The sequence below is a fragment of the Syngnathoides biaculeatus genome, chromosome 3 (genome assembly GCF_019802595.1).
Source record: "Syngnathoides biaculeatus isolate LvHL_M chromosome 3, ASM1980259v1, whole genome shotgun sequence".
NCBI lineage: Eukaryota > Metazoa > Chordata > Actinopteri > Syngnathiformes > Syngnathidae > Syngnathoides > Syngnathoides biaculeatus.
In genome coordinates this window covers 26,851,857-26,868,732 of record NC_084642.1, presented here as the reverse complement: position 1 = coordinate 26,868,732, position 16,876 = coordinate 26,851,857, and the positions used below count along the sequence as shown (strand labels likewise).

General features: G+C 45.4%; 2 protein-coding genes across 6 annotated transcripts in view; one reads left to right on the top strand and one right to left on the bottom strand.

Moving 5' to 3' along the window:
• tdrd3 (tudor domain containing 3) overlaps positions 1 to 9,760 on the bottom strand; it is a 47,592-nt gene extending 37,832 nt beyond the window's left edge. Inside the window, exon 1 of the mRNA XM_061815098.1 lies at positions 9,626 to 9,760. The gene's annotated coding sequence lies outside the window, so the exon portion shown is untranslated. The remainder of the gene's footprint in view (positions 1 to 9,625) is intronic.
• Positions 7,134 to 16,876, top strand: part of LOC133498362 (protein diaphanous homolog 3-like) — a 160,640-nt gene continuing 150,897 nt past the window's right edge. For 3 of the 5 annotated variants that reach the window (XM_061815092.1, XM_061815088.1, XM_061815093.1), the window contains exons 1-7: positions 7,134 to 7,285; positions 7,580 to 7,724; positions 10,133 to 10,165; positions 10,475 to 10,654; positions 11,503 to 11,607; positions 13,614 to 13,744; positions 15,840 to 15,914. In XM_061815092.1, coding sequence (XP_061671076.1) covers positions 7,266 to 7,285; positions 7,580 to 7,724; positions 10,133 to 10,165; positions 10,475 to 10,654; positions 11,503 to 11,607; positions 13,614 to 13,744; positions 15,840 to 15,914 — 689 coding nt within the window. In that variant the 5' untranslated portion in view covers positions 7,134 to 7,265. Of the gene's footprint in view, positions 7,286 to 7,575; positions 7,725 to 10,132; positions 10,166 to 10,474; positions 10,655 to 11,502; positions 11,608 to 13,613; positions 13,745 to 15,839; positions 15,915 to 16,876 lie in introns of all 5 variants that reach the window. The other 2 variants (XM_061815091.1, XM_061815089.1) reach the window with 2 other exon arrangements.

Below are 16,876 nucleotides of genomic sequence, written 5' to 3'. Positions count from 1 at the left end.
GAACAAGGAATAAAGCAAAAACAATGGAGCCTACCTGTCAGGGGTCGCCACACTGTGTCATCTTTTTCCATCTAATGAGATGACAGATTTAATTATACTGCAAAATTGATCTAGAACGTGGGGGCCTGGATGGTATGTGGAATCAGGAGGAAAGCTGAGTATGTCATCACCGCATGTGACTAAACCAGATCAATCTCGAGAGATGTTCTCTGCGGTATTCTGGGGGGTAAAAATTTGTGCTATGTACGTGTCAATTGACTGGACCACAAGTCATGCATTGGTCACATGATGCAATGTGGGACTGTTGACTCCGTGAACACAAGATTATAAAAAGGTTTAACACCAATGCCTAGACCGGCACAGCATGACTTCCAGGCTTGAGATGTTAATTGAGCAAACTTGTTGGACATAATTTCACTGGGGATTTTATGTAAACAGAAGCTCTTAAGTTAGACAGTCTCTTTAAGAAATGGAATTTTGGGTAGTGGTAGAAAATGAGATGCCTTCAAAACCCTGTCAACAATAGTGCAGATTAATGCGTTACCTCTTGAAAGAGGGAGGCCGGTTACAAAAAACAGGTCAATGTGTGATTAGGGATATCTGGAACTAGGAACCACGTGAAATAAACCAGAGTTGTGTTTGGTGGAAGTTTAACTTTGAGCACTCATTGTAAAAGAGGAAACTAATGTTTTAGTGTCTTCCTCCATCGAAGATCGTCAGAAGTGTGGGTGGAGGAATGCCAAAATTCTGTGGATTCCAGGGTGACACATCAAGGGAGATAACTGGCCCCATTCCAGTAGTTGGGAACAACTCAAGATGGGCACAAACAATTCCTGGAACTTCCACCAGGGTCAGACTGTTCCCCCTGAGCACTCTTGACCACAGACTCTATCCTAGGTAAGTGATAGCAAATAAAAACAACAATGAAAAAATAAAAACAGATAAACACAATAATGCGATCGGGATCCGGCTTAGTGTTCTCAGGAGCAAACAGATGAGAAAGTGCATCAGGTTTAGCATTTTGGGACCTAATAGGACAAGGAAAAGGTAACTGTTATAAAAAGAGACTGCCCATCTATTCTGTTTGGAGTTCAAGTGCTTCGCCAATCAGATGTAATCCAGATTATGACAATCGATCCAAACGATGAAAGATTGTGTTACTCACTTTAACAGGTGTCGCCACTCCTGCGGGGCCAGTTTCACTGCCAAAAGTCCCTTGTCCCCAATAGATGGGGAAAGTCTGGGCAAAAAGAAACCACATGGGTGCATTTAACCCCGCACCGCCTCAAGTCCCACCTGAGAGGCATCCAGCTCGACTGTAAATTGACAAATCCGGTCAGGGTGAATGAAGATAGTAGCAAAGGTAAACCCTCTCTAATTCACTGAAAGCCAGGTCCGCCTCATCTAACCACTGCGAGGGTTTCAAGGGGACATGAGGATGGTGAGGGGGGCTGCAATCTGACTGTCGTCCCTGATAAATCTTTGCTAAAATTTGGTAGATCCAAGAAAGTACTAATGCACTGTAGCTGTTCAATGGAAGTAAGTATTGGCCAATCCGCAACAGCAGTTACTTTCGTTGGATCTATATACAGCTCTCCCTCAGTAATGACATATACCAAAGAGGTGGTCTTCGAGACAGGAAACACACACTTATCTGGTTTTATGTAGAGCTTGTTCTCAAGCAACCTCTGAAGCACTTGCCCCACTGACTGGTGAGCACATGTGCCTCACAATTCTGAGGACCGATGTTCAAATCCCGACCTCGCCCGTGTGGAGTTTACATGTTCTCCCCGTGCCTCTGTGGGTTTTCTCTGGGCACTCGGTAGGTGAACTCTAAATTGCCTGTAGGTGTGAATGTTACATAGAGTTACTCACCACCGAATTGAAGCATTGAGCTCACATTTGTGAAGGGTCACCATAACTAAGGAGCGTGTACTGTACAGTGTCCAACGCACCATGACAGCACATTAACAATCTATGTATGCATTGGGTAGGACTAGCAATCTAACAAGTAACACTGGCTGACTCAGAGCATCATGACCCCAAAATGTTATAGTCCAGCCTCGATGCTAATTTCATGCCCATCGCAATGCTCCCTAACACGTAAACATCCTTTACGATACAGAGGTAAGGCCAAAGGCAACGATGGCTACACAGTGAAATACAGTAACATCAAAGTATTTGCTGCAAACTAGTGTGGTGTTTACATAATTCACCCGCGGGACCTCGAGTTGGGGTGCAGGGTTCCGCACGGACTGTTTTTGTTGTTGCGCTTCCGGAGGAAAGGTTAACAGAGTTCCCGCCGTTATGCGAGTAGTTTGGTGATGTCGAACAATAAAGCAAGTTCTGTTTCTGTGTCCGACACTCCGCCTCCGACTCCTTTTCTCCGGCGCTACACTGGTGACCCCGACGTCAGTCCCGGCGTTTTCGAGACTGAAACGAACATGGCAACCGCCATCCTCAAATTGCCGGAGTTTTGGGAGACGTCCGCGGCAGCGTGGTTCGCACAGACTGAGGCTCAGTTCGCCCTCCGCGGGATCTCAGATGATTCCACGCGTTACTACCACGTTGTCTCAGCACTCGGGAGCTCAACGGCGGCCAGAGCAGTGAACTTCATCACCTCTCCCCCGGCCCGCGATAAGTATGCTGGGATCAAGGCTCACCTTCTCAAGGTTTTTGAACTTTCACGGCCGGAACGTGCCCGACGTCTGTTGGCTATTAATGGACTGGGGGACAGCAAACCTTCCGAACTCATGGAAATGATGCTAAACCTGCTGGGCATGGAAGAGCCCAATTTCATTTTCATGGAACTGTTTCTCAGGCAAATGCCACCGCATGTTCAGACGGCGCTCGCGAACAGTACTATCACTGAGCCCCGGGCCCTGGCCGAGGAGGCCGACCGTTTCTTCCTGGCAACCCAGCGCTTCTCCCCTGAGACGCTGCCCGCGACGCGCAGTTACTCACCTTCGGGCGCGGGGGTGGCATCCAGCAGGGGCCCCTTCGGCACCGACGGCCGTGCTGGCACAGGCTTGTGCTACTTCCATGCCCGTTTCGGTGCGAAAGCGAAGAGGTGCCGCGCCCCTTGCAACTACGACGCGTCGGGAAACGCCAAAGCCCACGCTTCGCAGCGGCCGTGAGCGTGGGCGCGAAGAGCCGGCTGCTGTTCGTCAAGGACAACCTTTCCGGGCGCAAATTCCTTTGTGACACCGGCGCCCAGAGGAGCGTCCTGACGGCCACTGCGGAGGACGCCGCTGGCGGGACTCATGGGCCACCCCTACTTTCCGCTAATGGCTCCCCTATCCGCTCTTATGGCATGAGGACTGTGGACTTGTGTTTCGGGAGTCAGCGCTTCACATGGGACTTTGTCACTGCGGATGTCTCATTCCCTCTCCTCGGCGCTGATTTTTTTTTGTGCCCACGGGCTGCTGGTGGATGTTAAGAGGGGCCATCTGGTGGATGCACTGACTTTTTCCACGGTCGCCTGCGTCCGCAATGAGGCGACTTATGGTGGTCTCTCCAGTTCGCTATCGGACGGCACCAAGTACCAACTCCTCCTTGGTGAGTTCCCTGCCTTGACACGGCCCACTTTCTCCTCTACCACGACTAAACATGGGGCCGAGCACCACATTGATACCAAGGGCCCCCCGATCCACGCGAGGGCCCGACGGCTTGATCCCGAGAAGCTAGCAGTCGCTAAGTCCGAGTTTGCCAACATGGAGCACTGGGAATCGTCCACCGCTCGGATAGCCCGTGGGCCTCGCCGCTACACATCGTCCCTAAACCGAGTGGCGGGTGGCGACCGTGTGGTGACTACTGCCACCTTAACAACGCCACTACGCCCGACGGCTACCCTGTTCCACACATTCGGGACTTCTCAGCCCACCTGGCAGGCAAAATCATGTTCTCCAAGGTAGACCTGGTGCGCGGGTATCACCAGGTTCCCGTGCACCCCTCAGACGTTCCCAAGACAGCTGTAATAACTCCGTTTGGACTTGCCATTTGTGTTCGTCTATTTGGATGACATCCTCGTCGCCAGCTCCTCGGAGGATGAACATCTGATGCACCTCCGCGACCTCTTCGCAAGACTTGAGCAGCATGGCCTGATCATCAACCCGGCAAAGTGTGTTTTCGGGGTGCCCTCTATCCAGTTCCTCGGGCACCTCATAGACAAGAACGGCGCCGCCCCCCTTCCGGCAAAGGTGGAGGCCGTCTCCGCTTTTCCCCGACCTCGCTCGGCTCGGGGCATCCGGGAGTTCCTGGGGATGGTGACTTTCTACCACCGGTTCATCCGCCGGGCGGCCCACATCATGCGCCCGCTCTATGAGGCTCTTAAAGACAAGGCCCCCAACCGGGACGTTGAATGGACGGCCGAGAGGATGGAAGCCTTCGAGGCTACGAAGGCCGCACTGAGTCGTGCCGCTATGCTGGCTCACCCGACCCACGGGGCCCCTGTCGCTCTCACTACCGATGCATCGGACTACGCTGTTGGAGCCGTATTCGAACAGTGGGTCGGCGGCGCCTGGCAACCGCTTGCCTTTTTCAGCCGTCAGCTGGTCCCCAGGGAGCGCAAATACAGCACGTTCGATAGAGAGCTCCTCGGCCTCTGGCTGGCGATCCGCCACTTCCGCTCCCTATTGGAAGGCCGTGAGTTCACGGCATATGTGGACCATAAACCCCTCACTTTCGCCATGTCCAAGGTGGCCGAGCCGTGGTCCGCCCGCCAGCAACGCCAACTGTCGTTCATCTCTGAGTACACTACGGACATCCAACACATCGCCGGCAAATCCAATGTGGTCGCGGACTGCCTCTCCAGGGCGATCGTCGGCACTGTGCATCTGGGTCTCGACTACTCCCGCATGAGCGCAGACCAGGCCTCGGACCACGGGGTGCAGGCCCTCAAGACTTCTGACACAGGTTTGCGCCTGGAGGAAGTCGCGGTTGGTGACTCGGGCGTCAGGTTGCTGTGCGACCTCTCGGCTGACCAGCCTCGGCCGCTGGTCCCTGCAAACTGGCGAAGAGCTGTTTTCGAGGCGGTCCACAACCTCTCCCACCCCGGAAGGAAACCGTCCGTGAGGCTGGTGGCCCAGAAGTTCGTGTGGCGCGGTCTCAAGAAAGATGTGCAGGCCTGGGTCGACTCGTGCGTGGCCTGTCAGCGGGCTAAGGTGCATCGCCACACAAAAGCCCCCTTGGAGCCCTTTGCTGTCCCCGAGAGGAGGTTTGACCACGTCAACGTTGACTTGGTAGGTCCACTTCCTCCCTCGCACGGATTCACCTACTTGCTCACCATGGTGGACAGGACGACCCGCTGGCCCGAAGCCGTTCCCCTCTCCTCGACAACGTCGTCAGACGTGGCCCGGGCGTTCATCGGCACGTGGGTTGCACGCTTCGGGACACCGTGCGACCTTTCTTCAGATCGTGGCCCTCAGTTTACCTCTGAACTCTGGAACGCAGTCGCTGAGAGTTTGGGGGTCAAGCTGCACCGCACTACCGCCTATCACCCCCAGGCGAACGGTCTTTGCGAGCGGTTCCACCGCTCCATGAAAGCAGCCCTGCGTGCCGGCTTGACGGACGGCAACTGGTTGGATAAGCTCCCGTGGGTCATGCTCGGCCTCAGGTGCGCCCCCAAGGAGGACCTGTTGTCCTCATCCGCCGAACTCGTCTACGGCCAGCCACTGCGGGTCCCCGGCGAATTCATCCCGGACGCCACAGCGCCCTGGTCCGCAGCCAGGCAACGGTCCTCCCTGCTGGAGGCCGCAAAAGGGTTTGCGCCGGTTCCCACGTCGCAACATGGCACCCCAGCTGCCCGGCTGCCCCGTCACCTGCGCTCTGCGGATTTTGTGTTTGTTCGTCATGACGCCCACCGTGGACCTCTCCGCCCCCCATACGACGGGCCGTTCAGGGTCCTGGAGCACGGGGATAAGAGCCTGCTCGTGGACATTGGCGGCAGACCCGAGACTGTTTCCGTGGACAGGGTCAAACCCGCGCACCTGGACATTGCCCAGCCTTTGGGGTTGGCCCTCCCCCCGCGTCGGGGTCGTCCCCCTTTGCCCTGTGCCCCTGCGCCCGCCGGGGTACCCTTGACCCCGCCTGAGCCCTTGTCCCGTGACTCAATGGACAGTGCGGCCCCGCCCCCATCGGCCCCTACAGTGCACACTCGCCGGGGTCGGGTCATCATCCCTCCACGGCACAAGGATTTTGACTATGGGTGAATTCTGGGGGGGCTTGTGTGGTGTTTACATAATTCACCCGCGGGACCTCGAGTTGGGGTGCGGGGTTCCGCACGGACTGTTTTTGTTGTTGCGCTTCCGGAGGAAAGGTTAACAGAGTTCCCGCCGTTATGCGAGTAGTTTGGTGATGTCGAACAATAAAGCAAGTTCTGTTTCTGTGTCCGACACTCCGCCTCCGACTCCTTTTCTCTGGCGCTACACTAGCACCTAAATACAAATATGTCTCTTGCCTCTAAATTAAAAAAAAAAAAAAAAAAACAGTCCAACATACCGCTTGCTTTCATAGTATTTATTTTGGATTGGGATCAGGACCACAAAACGGCTTTTTTAGACTCAGGCTTGAGAAAGCGTGGCAAGGAATTGTGAGGTCGTGGGGTCACGCCCTGCTTCAATATTACTGGCTCCAGGGCACACGCTCCTGCACTGTGATTGGTTGTTGTATTCCTGTAGAACGCGCCCTACTGCTTGCAGGCAGGAAAAGATGTGACATGTTTGCCGAGTAACCCAAGCCCTCTCAGTCCGAACCATTCCACCCCCCACAACTCCAACCTTAGCTCTAAACATGATCATAATGAACTCATTTGTTTTCATTTCGTACAAATCTGATACATGTTTGAGGATGGTCATCTCAATCCACTGTTAAAATAATTACATAACATCTAATCGCTATTGGTGAATAGATCACTAATAATAATTAAAGTCCGCAAAAAAAAAAAAAAAATCGTGTAACGTGAACGCCAAAAATTGTACTTTACACTTATACCACCGCACCTACGGTATGTTCGCATAAAAAAACCAAGCGATTCCGTCAAATGTTAGTTGACTGACAGTACTGACAACCAATAAAATGCATGTTTGACAAAAAAGGGGAGGGGTTATTTCAGCATTGCTCCACTTCTGCGATTCTGTGGACATTATTGGTCAACTCAAACGAACACATTTCATACCTTTTTCGCGCGGGGCTGTCAAAAAGTCAAGTCTGTGTCGGCAGCATTTCACATAATTAGCGGGGGGGAAACATACCTACAGAGAAAGTCGATGCCCAACGCCATCCTCAGGTTAGTGTAAAGTTGACACGTTGACGTGGCAGTCCACAAATTGGATTAGTACTAGTAGTACTGTGTCTGCTAGTTGACAGCTACATGGACGGCTATTGTGTATGAAACGGGTAGTAATAATATTACTTTCTCAGCGGATTTGGTTCAGAATAATGTGTTATTGACTTTATGGAATTGACCGTAGGCACTGTACTTGTCTCTTAAACGAAGACAACGTTTGAAAAGAATAGTACTTGGAGTGTTTGTCAAAGATGTGTTGGAAATGAGATCGAGGCCGTAACGTCGAGTAGATAGATGTGCACAGGTCAACAACATGGACACTTACGGTCAGTGGTTTGAAGCTACGTCGGGACGAGATGGTAAATCTCATAAGAAGAAGGCTTCCTCCTCCCACCTCAGTACGCCATGCCCCGAAGAAGGAGACCGCAAACCCAAGTTTGTAAGTTCTACTTAAATGAACGGTGACGTTTCAGTGTACAGGACTGTACTGTGCTACTTTTCTTGAACTCCTATTACAAAGACGGCCCTAATAAAAAAATAAATAAATAAAATGAAATAATTGTCGCTTTGACAGGTGGGCATTTGAGGAATTGTTGGATGCATTCAATTCCAACCAACACTTCTCCATACCTGAACATGTAATATACCAATGTTTTGGCTTTTGAGAGAATGGCTAGGTTATGAAAGCCAGACCTCGGTGCTTCATTGTTGTGGTGAAGACACAGGATCAGGGACTAGTAATTCATTGTCAATGAAAGCCCTGACAACCTTTTGATGAACTAATATTGAATAGCACAATATTCTACACTACTATGCTGTATAACATTGAATCTGTGCATAAATGAGGGTTAAACAGCACATCAGCCCTATTAAAGATTGAGATTCACACACACGGTTAGTACAGTACCTTCATACATTTTCTTATGCATGCAGCAATTTGCTGCAGATGTCATCTTTCTTGGTAATGAGAGAGAGAGCGAGAGAGATTATTAAGAGAACAATTAGGGCAATAAGAAGAATGAAGATTAGCAGTTTAGTGAAATGGGTATTATTATTATTATTATTTTTTTAATTTTAGTACAGTTCTATGACTTGTGTTGGACTTTTAATATTGGTTTCTCAATAGCACCCCTTGGCATGTCTATGTCAAGGGGTGCTATTGGTATTTGCCTGAAGCAAATAAAAAGGTTAAAATTAGCAGAGGGTTTAGCCCTTGTACTAATCCATACGCTTCCTAGAGCTATAGTACAACGCAGCTGTCTTTTGCCTGTGTGTCTCTCTGGTACTCTGCAATATTATTCTTCGGTCGAGGTAGAAGTCACTCGTCAGAGAGACATAAAATTGCTATTAAATCAAGTTACACATTATAGTTTTTGTCACATTTCAGGTTTTCCCAAATCAAGACTTTAAAAATAACCTGATTGGCACCACTTCTTGTCAGTCTGACCCGTGATTGCCAAGCATCCAGTCCAGTTTACTCAGCTTCTTGTCCAAACTCAGAGGGAGTTGGCTCCAGCACAACTGTGACTCTAGTGAGGACAAGCAGTATAGGAAATGGATGGATGGATAGATTGATACTTTATTAATGATTGTAGAATGAGTGTCATATACCTTTTACAGAAGGATTTTGCTTAATCATTTACAGTGGAAGCCAACATGAACATGACTTCTGTTGCTGGTTATTTTATAGTATCATCACAATGGAAAAAAAAAATGATGCAGCATAATCTTGTTGTAACTACAAGGAATTTGAAGAGCTTGGACTCACCAAGGGAGAAATGTTCTCAGCCCTGCCATTGAACCTTTGTCTCATCACACCACTGTAGTATAAAGTTACTGTACTGTATAGTATGAGTGCAATGGCTAGTTGAAAACGATTTTCCACATTACTCCATGAGGCGGCAGTACAACATCATTAAAGCTAAGCATAAAAGCTATGGCTGTTGAGTAAATTTCTTTTTGAGGTCACCCAGTGACAGACTTTTATTGTTGTGATTGAGGAAAACAAAGTTTAAAACGCACAGTATGGGGAGGCATAACAAACAAATCAGAATGTGTTCATCATTGCAGAGATTGTGCTCACTCCTCTTATTTGTTAGACCGCTTCACTATACTACTACATTCAGCAGGAACGTTCAAACGCAATGCGGTACTATATTACATTAATTGTAAGTAGTGAGTGAGCCCACTAAGGGTGTCTTTTACTTTTAGAATTAAAGAAAAGGACATTTACAAGGGCAGTTAATATGAATGAGCGCAGGAAATCACACCAGATAAAAATGGTAGGTGAATCACAACTTACTGGTTAATCATGGTTAATGATTAATTTAGGGCGCTTACCTTTTTCCTTATGAAAAAAATAGTCAAATAACATGTATAATGTCTTGTAATGGGCCATACGATTTATGATTACATTTTAAGGAGGTTGAACAATTCCACATGTGGTGTGTGGAGGGAAACTACCTGGCTGCTTATTTTGTACAGACACCTGAAGTTAATTACAGTTAATTTCTGTGACCCAATGTAGATTTTAAAAGTAAAAGGCAACTTTGTATTTTTTAACCGAGTGAATAATAACTATTTTCACATGTAGCATTGTGTCACTGTGAAGGATGTCTTGGGGTTTGGCTTTTTTTTTTTTTTTTTTTTTTAATTTATTTATTTTTATTCTGCTTTATAGTAGTTGTGAGATTACTTCCTTTCTTTAGCTTTGTCTCTGTAAGGTCAACTGTGACCATGCAGAGTCCAAACTGAAACCTAGACATTGTTTAATACATTAAAGTTGATGATTGTGTCCAGGGCAGTGATCCTTCACATTGTTTTTATTTTTCTGTCCCTCATTTATAGCACCGGCCATTTAAAAATCTCACTGATGACGTGGTAAGAAATGAAAAATGGAAGCAATTATTTGATTTTCTTGCCTGCAGACTATCGACTAACATGACTAAAAGCATTGCATTTGTTAAAAAAGTGAAGCCTTTTAAGTTAGAAGTGTTAGTCAATTTTTCTTTCACCCTAACAACATTCATGCTTTTCTCACACAATACAAATTGAATATCATCGGTAAGCAGAATGCATTGTTGATTCCACTTTGATACATTTTACTTACAGTAAACTTAACACTCATCTTGCCTTGTAGTGCATTTTTTTCTTTATTTTGAGTTTCTTTAATTTTCTTTCCCCCTGCAGCTGGACAGATTTGCAAGTATTCGGATCCCAGGAAGTAAAAAGGAGCGGTCAGCGATGCCCCATCCTAAACACAGTACTACTGATTGGTCTGTATTTTCATCGTCCAGCTCCCAGTTTGAGGAACTTTCATCAAAGATCACTTCAGAAAAGGAAATATTGGCACTGTTTGAAAAAATGATGGTATGGAAGTAATGATGTCATTCTTTTAAACAATGTTTCTGAAAAATGGTTATTTACATTCAACTTTCACTGAGCTAATGACTTATCAGTATTTCTGTACACGTACAGTGTAGGAGAGAGATTTTTTTTTTTTTTTTTTTTTTTTTTTCCGAATGATGATACTGTACTCCTTAAACAATTGCAAAAATTAACAGCTATTTTTTTCATGTTGTCAAGATTTAACACATGTTGCTTTTCAGGAAATATCATTGTCTTTGAGAAGATATAAAACACCTACAGATTGATAATCCATTGGAAGCATTATATTGCATTTACAATAATTTAGTATGGAGCTTTGTTATATATTATATATATATTACATATATTAATAAATGGAAGCCCTGTAGCTCAGTGGTCAGAGCACTGGTTTGGTAAACCAGGGGTTGTGGGTTCGTATCCCACTGGGGCCTCCACTCCCTGAGAAGAGTTGCGTCAGGAAGGGCATCCGGCGTAAAACTTGTGCCAGACAAATATGTGCGTTCATCTGAGATGACACGCTGTGGCGACCCCGAAAGGGACAAGCCGAAAGAAACACACACACATGTATTAATAAATTAAAGCATTGAAACTGATTTAATTTTTGAAGTAAGTGTATTGTGTTCATAAATCCTGTGTTAATCTCTTTTATTATTTTTTTTAATGAGATTGCAAGATGTGACAAAAGTCACACCTTAACTTGATGTTTAGTCAAGTGTTATTCTTCCCAAATGTTTTAACCGTTAATGTTTATGCAATGGAAAGTCATGTTGCCTGAGGTATTATAAAACAGGACTGATAAAACAATATTGTAATTCTGTTTTTTATACTAGGAGGACATGAACTTGAATGAAGAAAAAAAGACTCCCTTAAGAGACAAGGACTTGAATACAAAGAGAGAAATGGTCATCCAGTATGTCTGTACTTCTTCCAAAATGGTATGTTTTATATTTTATAATGCATTTTATGCATGTATTATGCTGGCTGTATTTGAGTGCTGCTTTTGCACACCTGGAAGTGGACTTTTAGCTCCTCAATTTTCTGCATGTTCATACTTTGCCTAATTATTACGGCCTTGAGAGGACTGTTGTACTGTATAAGATGGGACAAATCCAACACAAGAGTATGGAGCATTTTTATTGGCACTATTGCACCATTTTTGCAGAAACTCAAATTGCCCTTCACGTCAACTGTTCTTAGCTGACAGAAATCCACTACTTTTTATGGCAGAACAGCAGCTAAATAAACCTCGCCATTGGTAAAAAGAGTTAGCAATTTTTATGAGGCTGTCAATACCACATCTTTTCAGAATTGATTATCCTACAGGTATGACTAACCAAGTAATTTGCCTGCTTCCCCCAACACACACACACCGAGAGACTTCCTGGCATAAAAACTGACGATTGCTAACAGAACACTTTACTGCTGATATTATGAATGATATCCTTTGTCATAATTATGCTCGTGTCCAGTAAGGATGCACGGTAAGGGAATTTTTTTTTTCAAGAAATTATTTTATTTTTGGTAGGCCTGTAATCAATTGCAATGTGAAAAAATACAGGGTAACATGAAGTCCATTAAAAGAAACTTAGTTGTTTTGTCTCATCCCTCATGTTTTCTTTAAAGAATTGGACACATCTTGGAAATTCTACCTGGTTAATCAAATATAGGAGAATAAACGTGTAATTTTAATTTTACATTTTTCTGTATCGCTTATCGTCACGAGACTCTGGGCATGCTGGAGCTGATCAGTTGTCTTTGAGTGAGAGGCGGAGTATTCCCTGAGCTGGTTGCCAACCAGTTGCAGAGCATATACGTAGAAACAAAAAACGCGTTCACACTCTTTTTCACACCTACGCACAATTCAGTTAACCTAGCATGCATATTTTTGGGATGTGGGAGGAAACAGGAGTACCTGGAGAAGATCCACACAGGCACAGGGAGAACATGCAAACTCCACACAGACTGAGCTGGGATTTAAACCCAGTCCTCAGAACTGTGTAGCAGATGTGCTAACCAGTTGTTGACTGTGCTGCCAAGTCTCAAAAATTTTACATCTTTTAATTTAACAAACTTTAACAGTTGAAACATTTTCAAGGTTGTTTATTCAGAACATTTGTTTGCATCATATTGGCGTTTTCCAATATGGACTTTTAAGTCAGAGGAAACTTCCCACTGAGAAGTGCAAACAAAAATGACTATGGGCGTTTCATTTTGAGTGTATTTGTTCAAGATGTTCCCTTCCTTTATCTGTCATTTTTCATATTTCTTCTTGATTTCCAGGTAGTCTCTCTTTCTCTTCCTTGTTAAGTTTCTCCTAGTCTCTGTCTGGTCTGTGCACAGTCAGCGATTATGGTCTGAGATGCAGGTTTCATTTGCTGAAGGGTGATTGAACTTGCATGTGATTCGTCGGCACTGTTCATCACTATTGTAAAACCTGTAAATTGTAATTCTCCACTATATGAATTTAAAGCATCCTATATATTTTATTTATATTTTTTCTTCCGTGGTGTGTCAATCTTGACTCTGGACCGGAAAGGATTCTGGAAATTCTCTTTGCTGGAGTACTGAATGTCCTTCACATTCCCTTATTATATTAAAAGTTATAGTAAAACTTTTTTTACAACAATTCTCAGGGATTAATGGACTTTGCAGAGGCGACCCTTCTCTGCTGTTCATTTTTGGCGAAATAATAATAAATAATCAGAATGATGGATGGATTTACGCAAATGTCACAAATATTTGACTAATTACTGTAAAGTCTAGAAATCAGGGTCTACAAAACATGGAATTTTGAAATGTTAAATGTGTAGGAACTCTGCTTATACTTGTACATTTTTAATTTTATGGCATGCCTTGTAGTACCATAGAGCATCTTAAATATTTTTGTGATCCCACCCATCCCCATTGGCATTTAAACTATTTTCATTTTTCCTTCCTCCAGGGTAACTTGAAAAGCAGCTATCAGATATCTCCTCAGGAATTCCTAGGAGAGCTTAAATCAGGGGTGATGGAAGAACGCCTCTTTGCTTGCCTAGACTCACTGCGTGTGTCACTTACCAGCAATCCTGTCAGGTATAGTTCAGTAAAATTATTGGGCTTGTTGCTATCGCTCTTGTTGAAATGTATATTTTTCCCATTTTTGGCAGTGAAATAGTTTGAAAATGTCACATTGTTTCTTCCCCTAATTTTCAATACCTTTAGAAAATCCATCCATCCATTTTCTTAGCCGCTAATCCTCACGAGGGTCGCGGGGAGTGCTGGAGCCTTTCCCAGCTGTCAACGGACAGGAGGCAGGGTACACCCTGAACTGGTTGCCAGCCAATCGCAGGGCACATCGAGACGGACAATACTCGCACTCACAATCACACCTATGGGCAATTTAGAGTGTCAAGTACACAAGTACGGGGAGAACATGCAAACTCCACAAAGGCATGGCTGGGATCGAACCCGGGTCCTCAGAAATGTGAGGCCAATGCTTTACCAGCTGACCCACTGTGCTGTCGCGAGGTCAGTAGCTTTAGCAGTGACGCCCTGACTTCCCTCTCCCCACCCACTTCATCTAGCTCTTACAGGAGGATCCCGAGGCGTTCCCAGGTCAGCCGATCCAGCGTGTCCTCTGTTGTCCTCTGGGTAGTACTTCATGGCCTCCCCCCTATACCTATGTTGCTGAAAGTTTACTACACTAAAAATACTGCCACTTCATTTCCCCCATGTTTCCACCCATTCAGTCCACACTAGAAGCCAGCTGCAGCTTCCACCTTACAATCTCTACAACATGAGGATCCAGCATCAGATGTCAGCCAGTATAGTTTTGTGTCCAGCCATTGTGATGCAAGTTTATTCCTGAATTTGATTAAATAAACACAATAGGCCACTTTATACTCCCGCACTTGCGCTGTCGGCAATGTCTGCACTGTATAATGTGACCTACGCATTGCCCTGCTCAGCACCTCTACATAGCTTGCACAAAAAGTTCCTGTGTGGAGAAAGCCACAGGTCGGTTCTAGTCACATGCTGTGGTGACTTAATCGTCGATCCTCCCTACTCCATATACCAATTACACCGTCGTCTTCATGATAGATTTTGCAGCATTATAACCATATTGTCTCGTCAATTGGGTCCATTTGTTCAAGCAGACAATGTTCCATGGTGACCATTGTTGTTGCTTTCCTTGTTACGGAAAGGAAGGTTATTAAGACAACTTTATACTTCCATGGTTGTAGCGACTGAAGTGTAGAAAGTAAGAAAAGCAAAAGACAGACTCGAAATAAGAATCCAGCTTGCTAGAACCCCACTTTATGTGCACATGTGCATTGAAATGTCAGAAGAGGTCAGGATTGGGTAAACCAAATGTCAACGATGTTTCGACATATTGGCCGCACTTGAATCAAGTGACAAGATGGGTTTTAGGCTGACGGTTTTTTTTTTTTTTTTTTTGTCACGCGGTCGCGTTTGACCAAAACTCCCTCGGAGATAGACTGGCTGATCGCGATCCATGCATTGTGCAGCCCTGCACTGCACCATCTGTAACTCTATCCATAGATATAAATGTAAAAAAATTCACAACCACACCGAGACACCCTCTGAACAGGAAATGAATTGGTACACCACTGGAAATGTCATCTGAGAACAGGGTCATGTGTTAAAAATATATAACAATTGGGAAATTACCATCATTTCAGCAGCAATAATGGCTATAAGAAATAACCTAAACTATTGACAATGCCTTAACTATCAAATTCAATCTATTAGCAATGTTATTTTTTTGTCTGCAAAAGAGACTGCTTGCTTTTAACTGACTTTTGAGAGCTGATTACTCAGCCTGCAAATGGCCATTACAAGGTTGATAAATATCGATGCCATAATTTATTTAAGATTATGATTATTATGCTGTGCAGTTGAACAGCATGCAATATTTCATCCTGTTGCACAATATATAGTGTCAATATGTGGCCTGTGACTGACTGGGGACCAGTTCTTGGTGTAGTCCACTTTTTGCCCGAAGTTTGCCGGGATAGGGTCCAGCACTCCCGCAACCCTTGGGAGAATAAGCAGCTCAGAAAAAGGAATGGAATGGAACTGCAATAATTGTCTTTGTGCCATACTGCTTTGTCTCAATGAACTGCCCATCTTAAATCTGTTGTTACACTGTTTGTTCTTTTTATAGTTGGGTGCAAAGCTTTGGTCATGAGGGCCTTGGACTTCTCCTTGACATATTGGAGAGGTTGCTGTCCAAGAAACAGTAAGTTCCTTCTTTTTTTGTGTCTTATTCGCCTGATAGATCAAGCAGAATAGTGAATCTGGATTTGCTTTATGCCGCAACAGTTTTACTATGCCGCAGTGGAGGTTTTGTCTTCCTTTGTCATTTCTTTGTATTTTAATTGAAGTTTTATTGAGAATCAGAGTTGATCAAACGAACTGAACAAAATATCTAGGGGTGTGAAAAAGGGGAAGAAAAGACAAAGCGGTAACTCTAAATGGAATGAGAAAAGTAAATCATTACATATCTACAACAAAGAAACAAATATGGATGTTCCTTGAGACTGTAGGGCTACACCCTGTGAAGGAAAGATAGGACAAGACAGGACAATTATTCAAGACAAGGATTGTGGGACTGACTATTGAATGAATATATAATATACATGGACTCTTCATGTATATGTGAGTCATGTGTTGCAATAATTGAGGATTCCCACAGCCAATGAAAGAATCCCAGGGGTCTGTGTCTACGAACACATGCAATTGAATTTGCTGTTTCCTGATCAGTGTGCCACACCCTTCTGCTCTGCCTGCCCCCTGGATTTTAAATACACTACACATATTCATTCCTTTTCCCTTTTCATGCACCACATACACCCATCCCTGTGGGGCTAGTGGGTCATGGACCTAGGGGTCTGGCTCTTAGGCAGTAGTACCTGGCAGCCCTGCCTCCCCCCTCTTGTGTCACTGGCCCTCCAGATTTTAAATGCACCACACCCCCTAGGGGGGGGCATTGATCCACGGGGTAGGGCCAATGACTACCAGTCTTGGATATGGCATTCATAGTAACAAGGGGGAGGTGGGTTTTACACTGAGTTACATGGCAGTGCTCCTGAGGTCTGGGCCCCACGGGGTGGATTGCTTCTAGGTGTGGGGGGCTCCCCTCTCATGGCCCTTAGCTGTTCCCTGGGTTTTGACCAATAAGGGATCTTCTAACATTCTTGG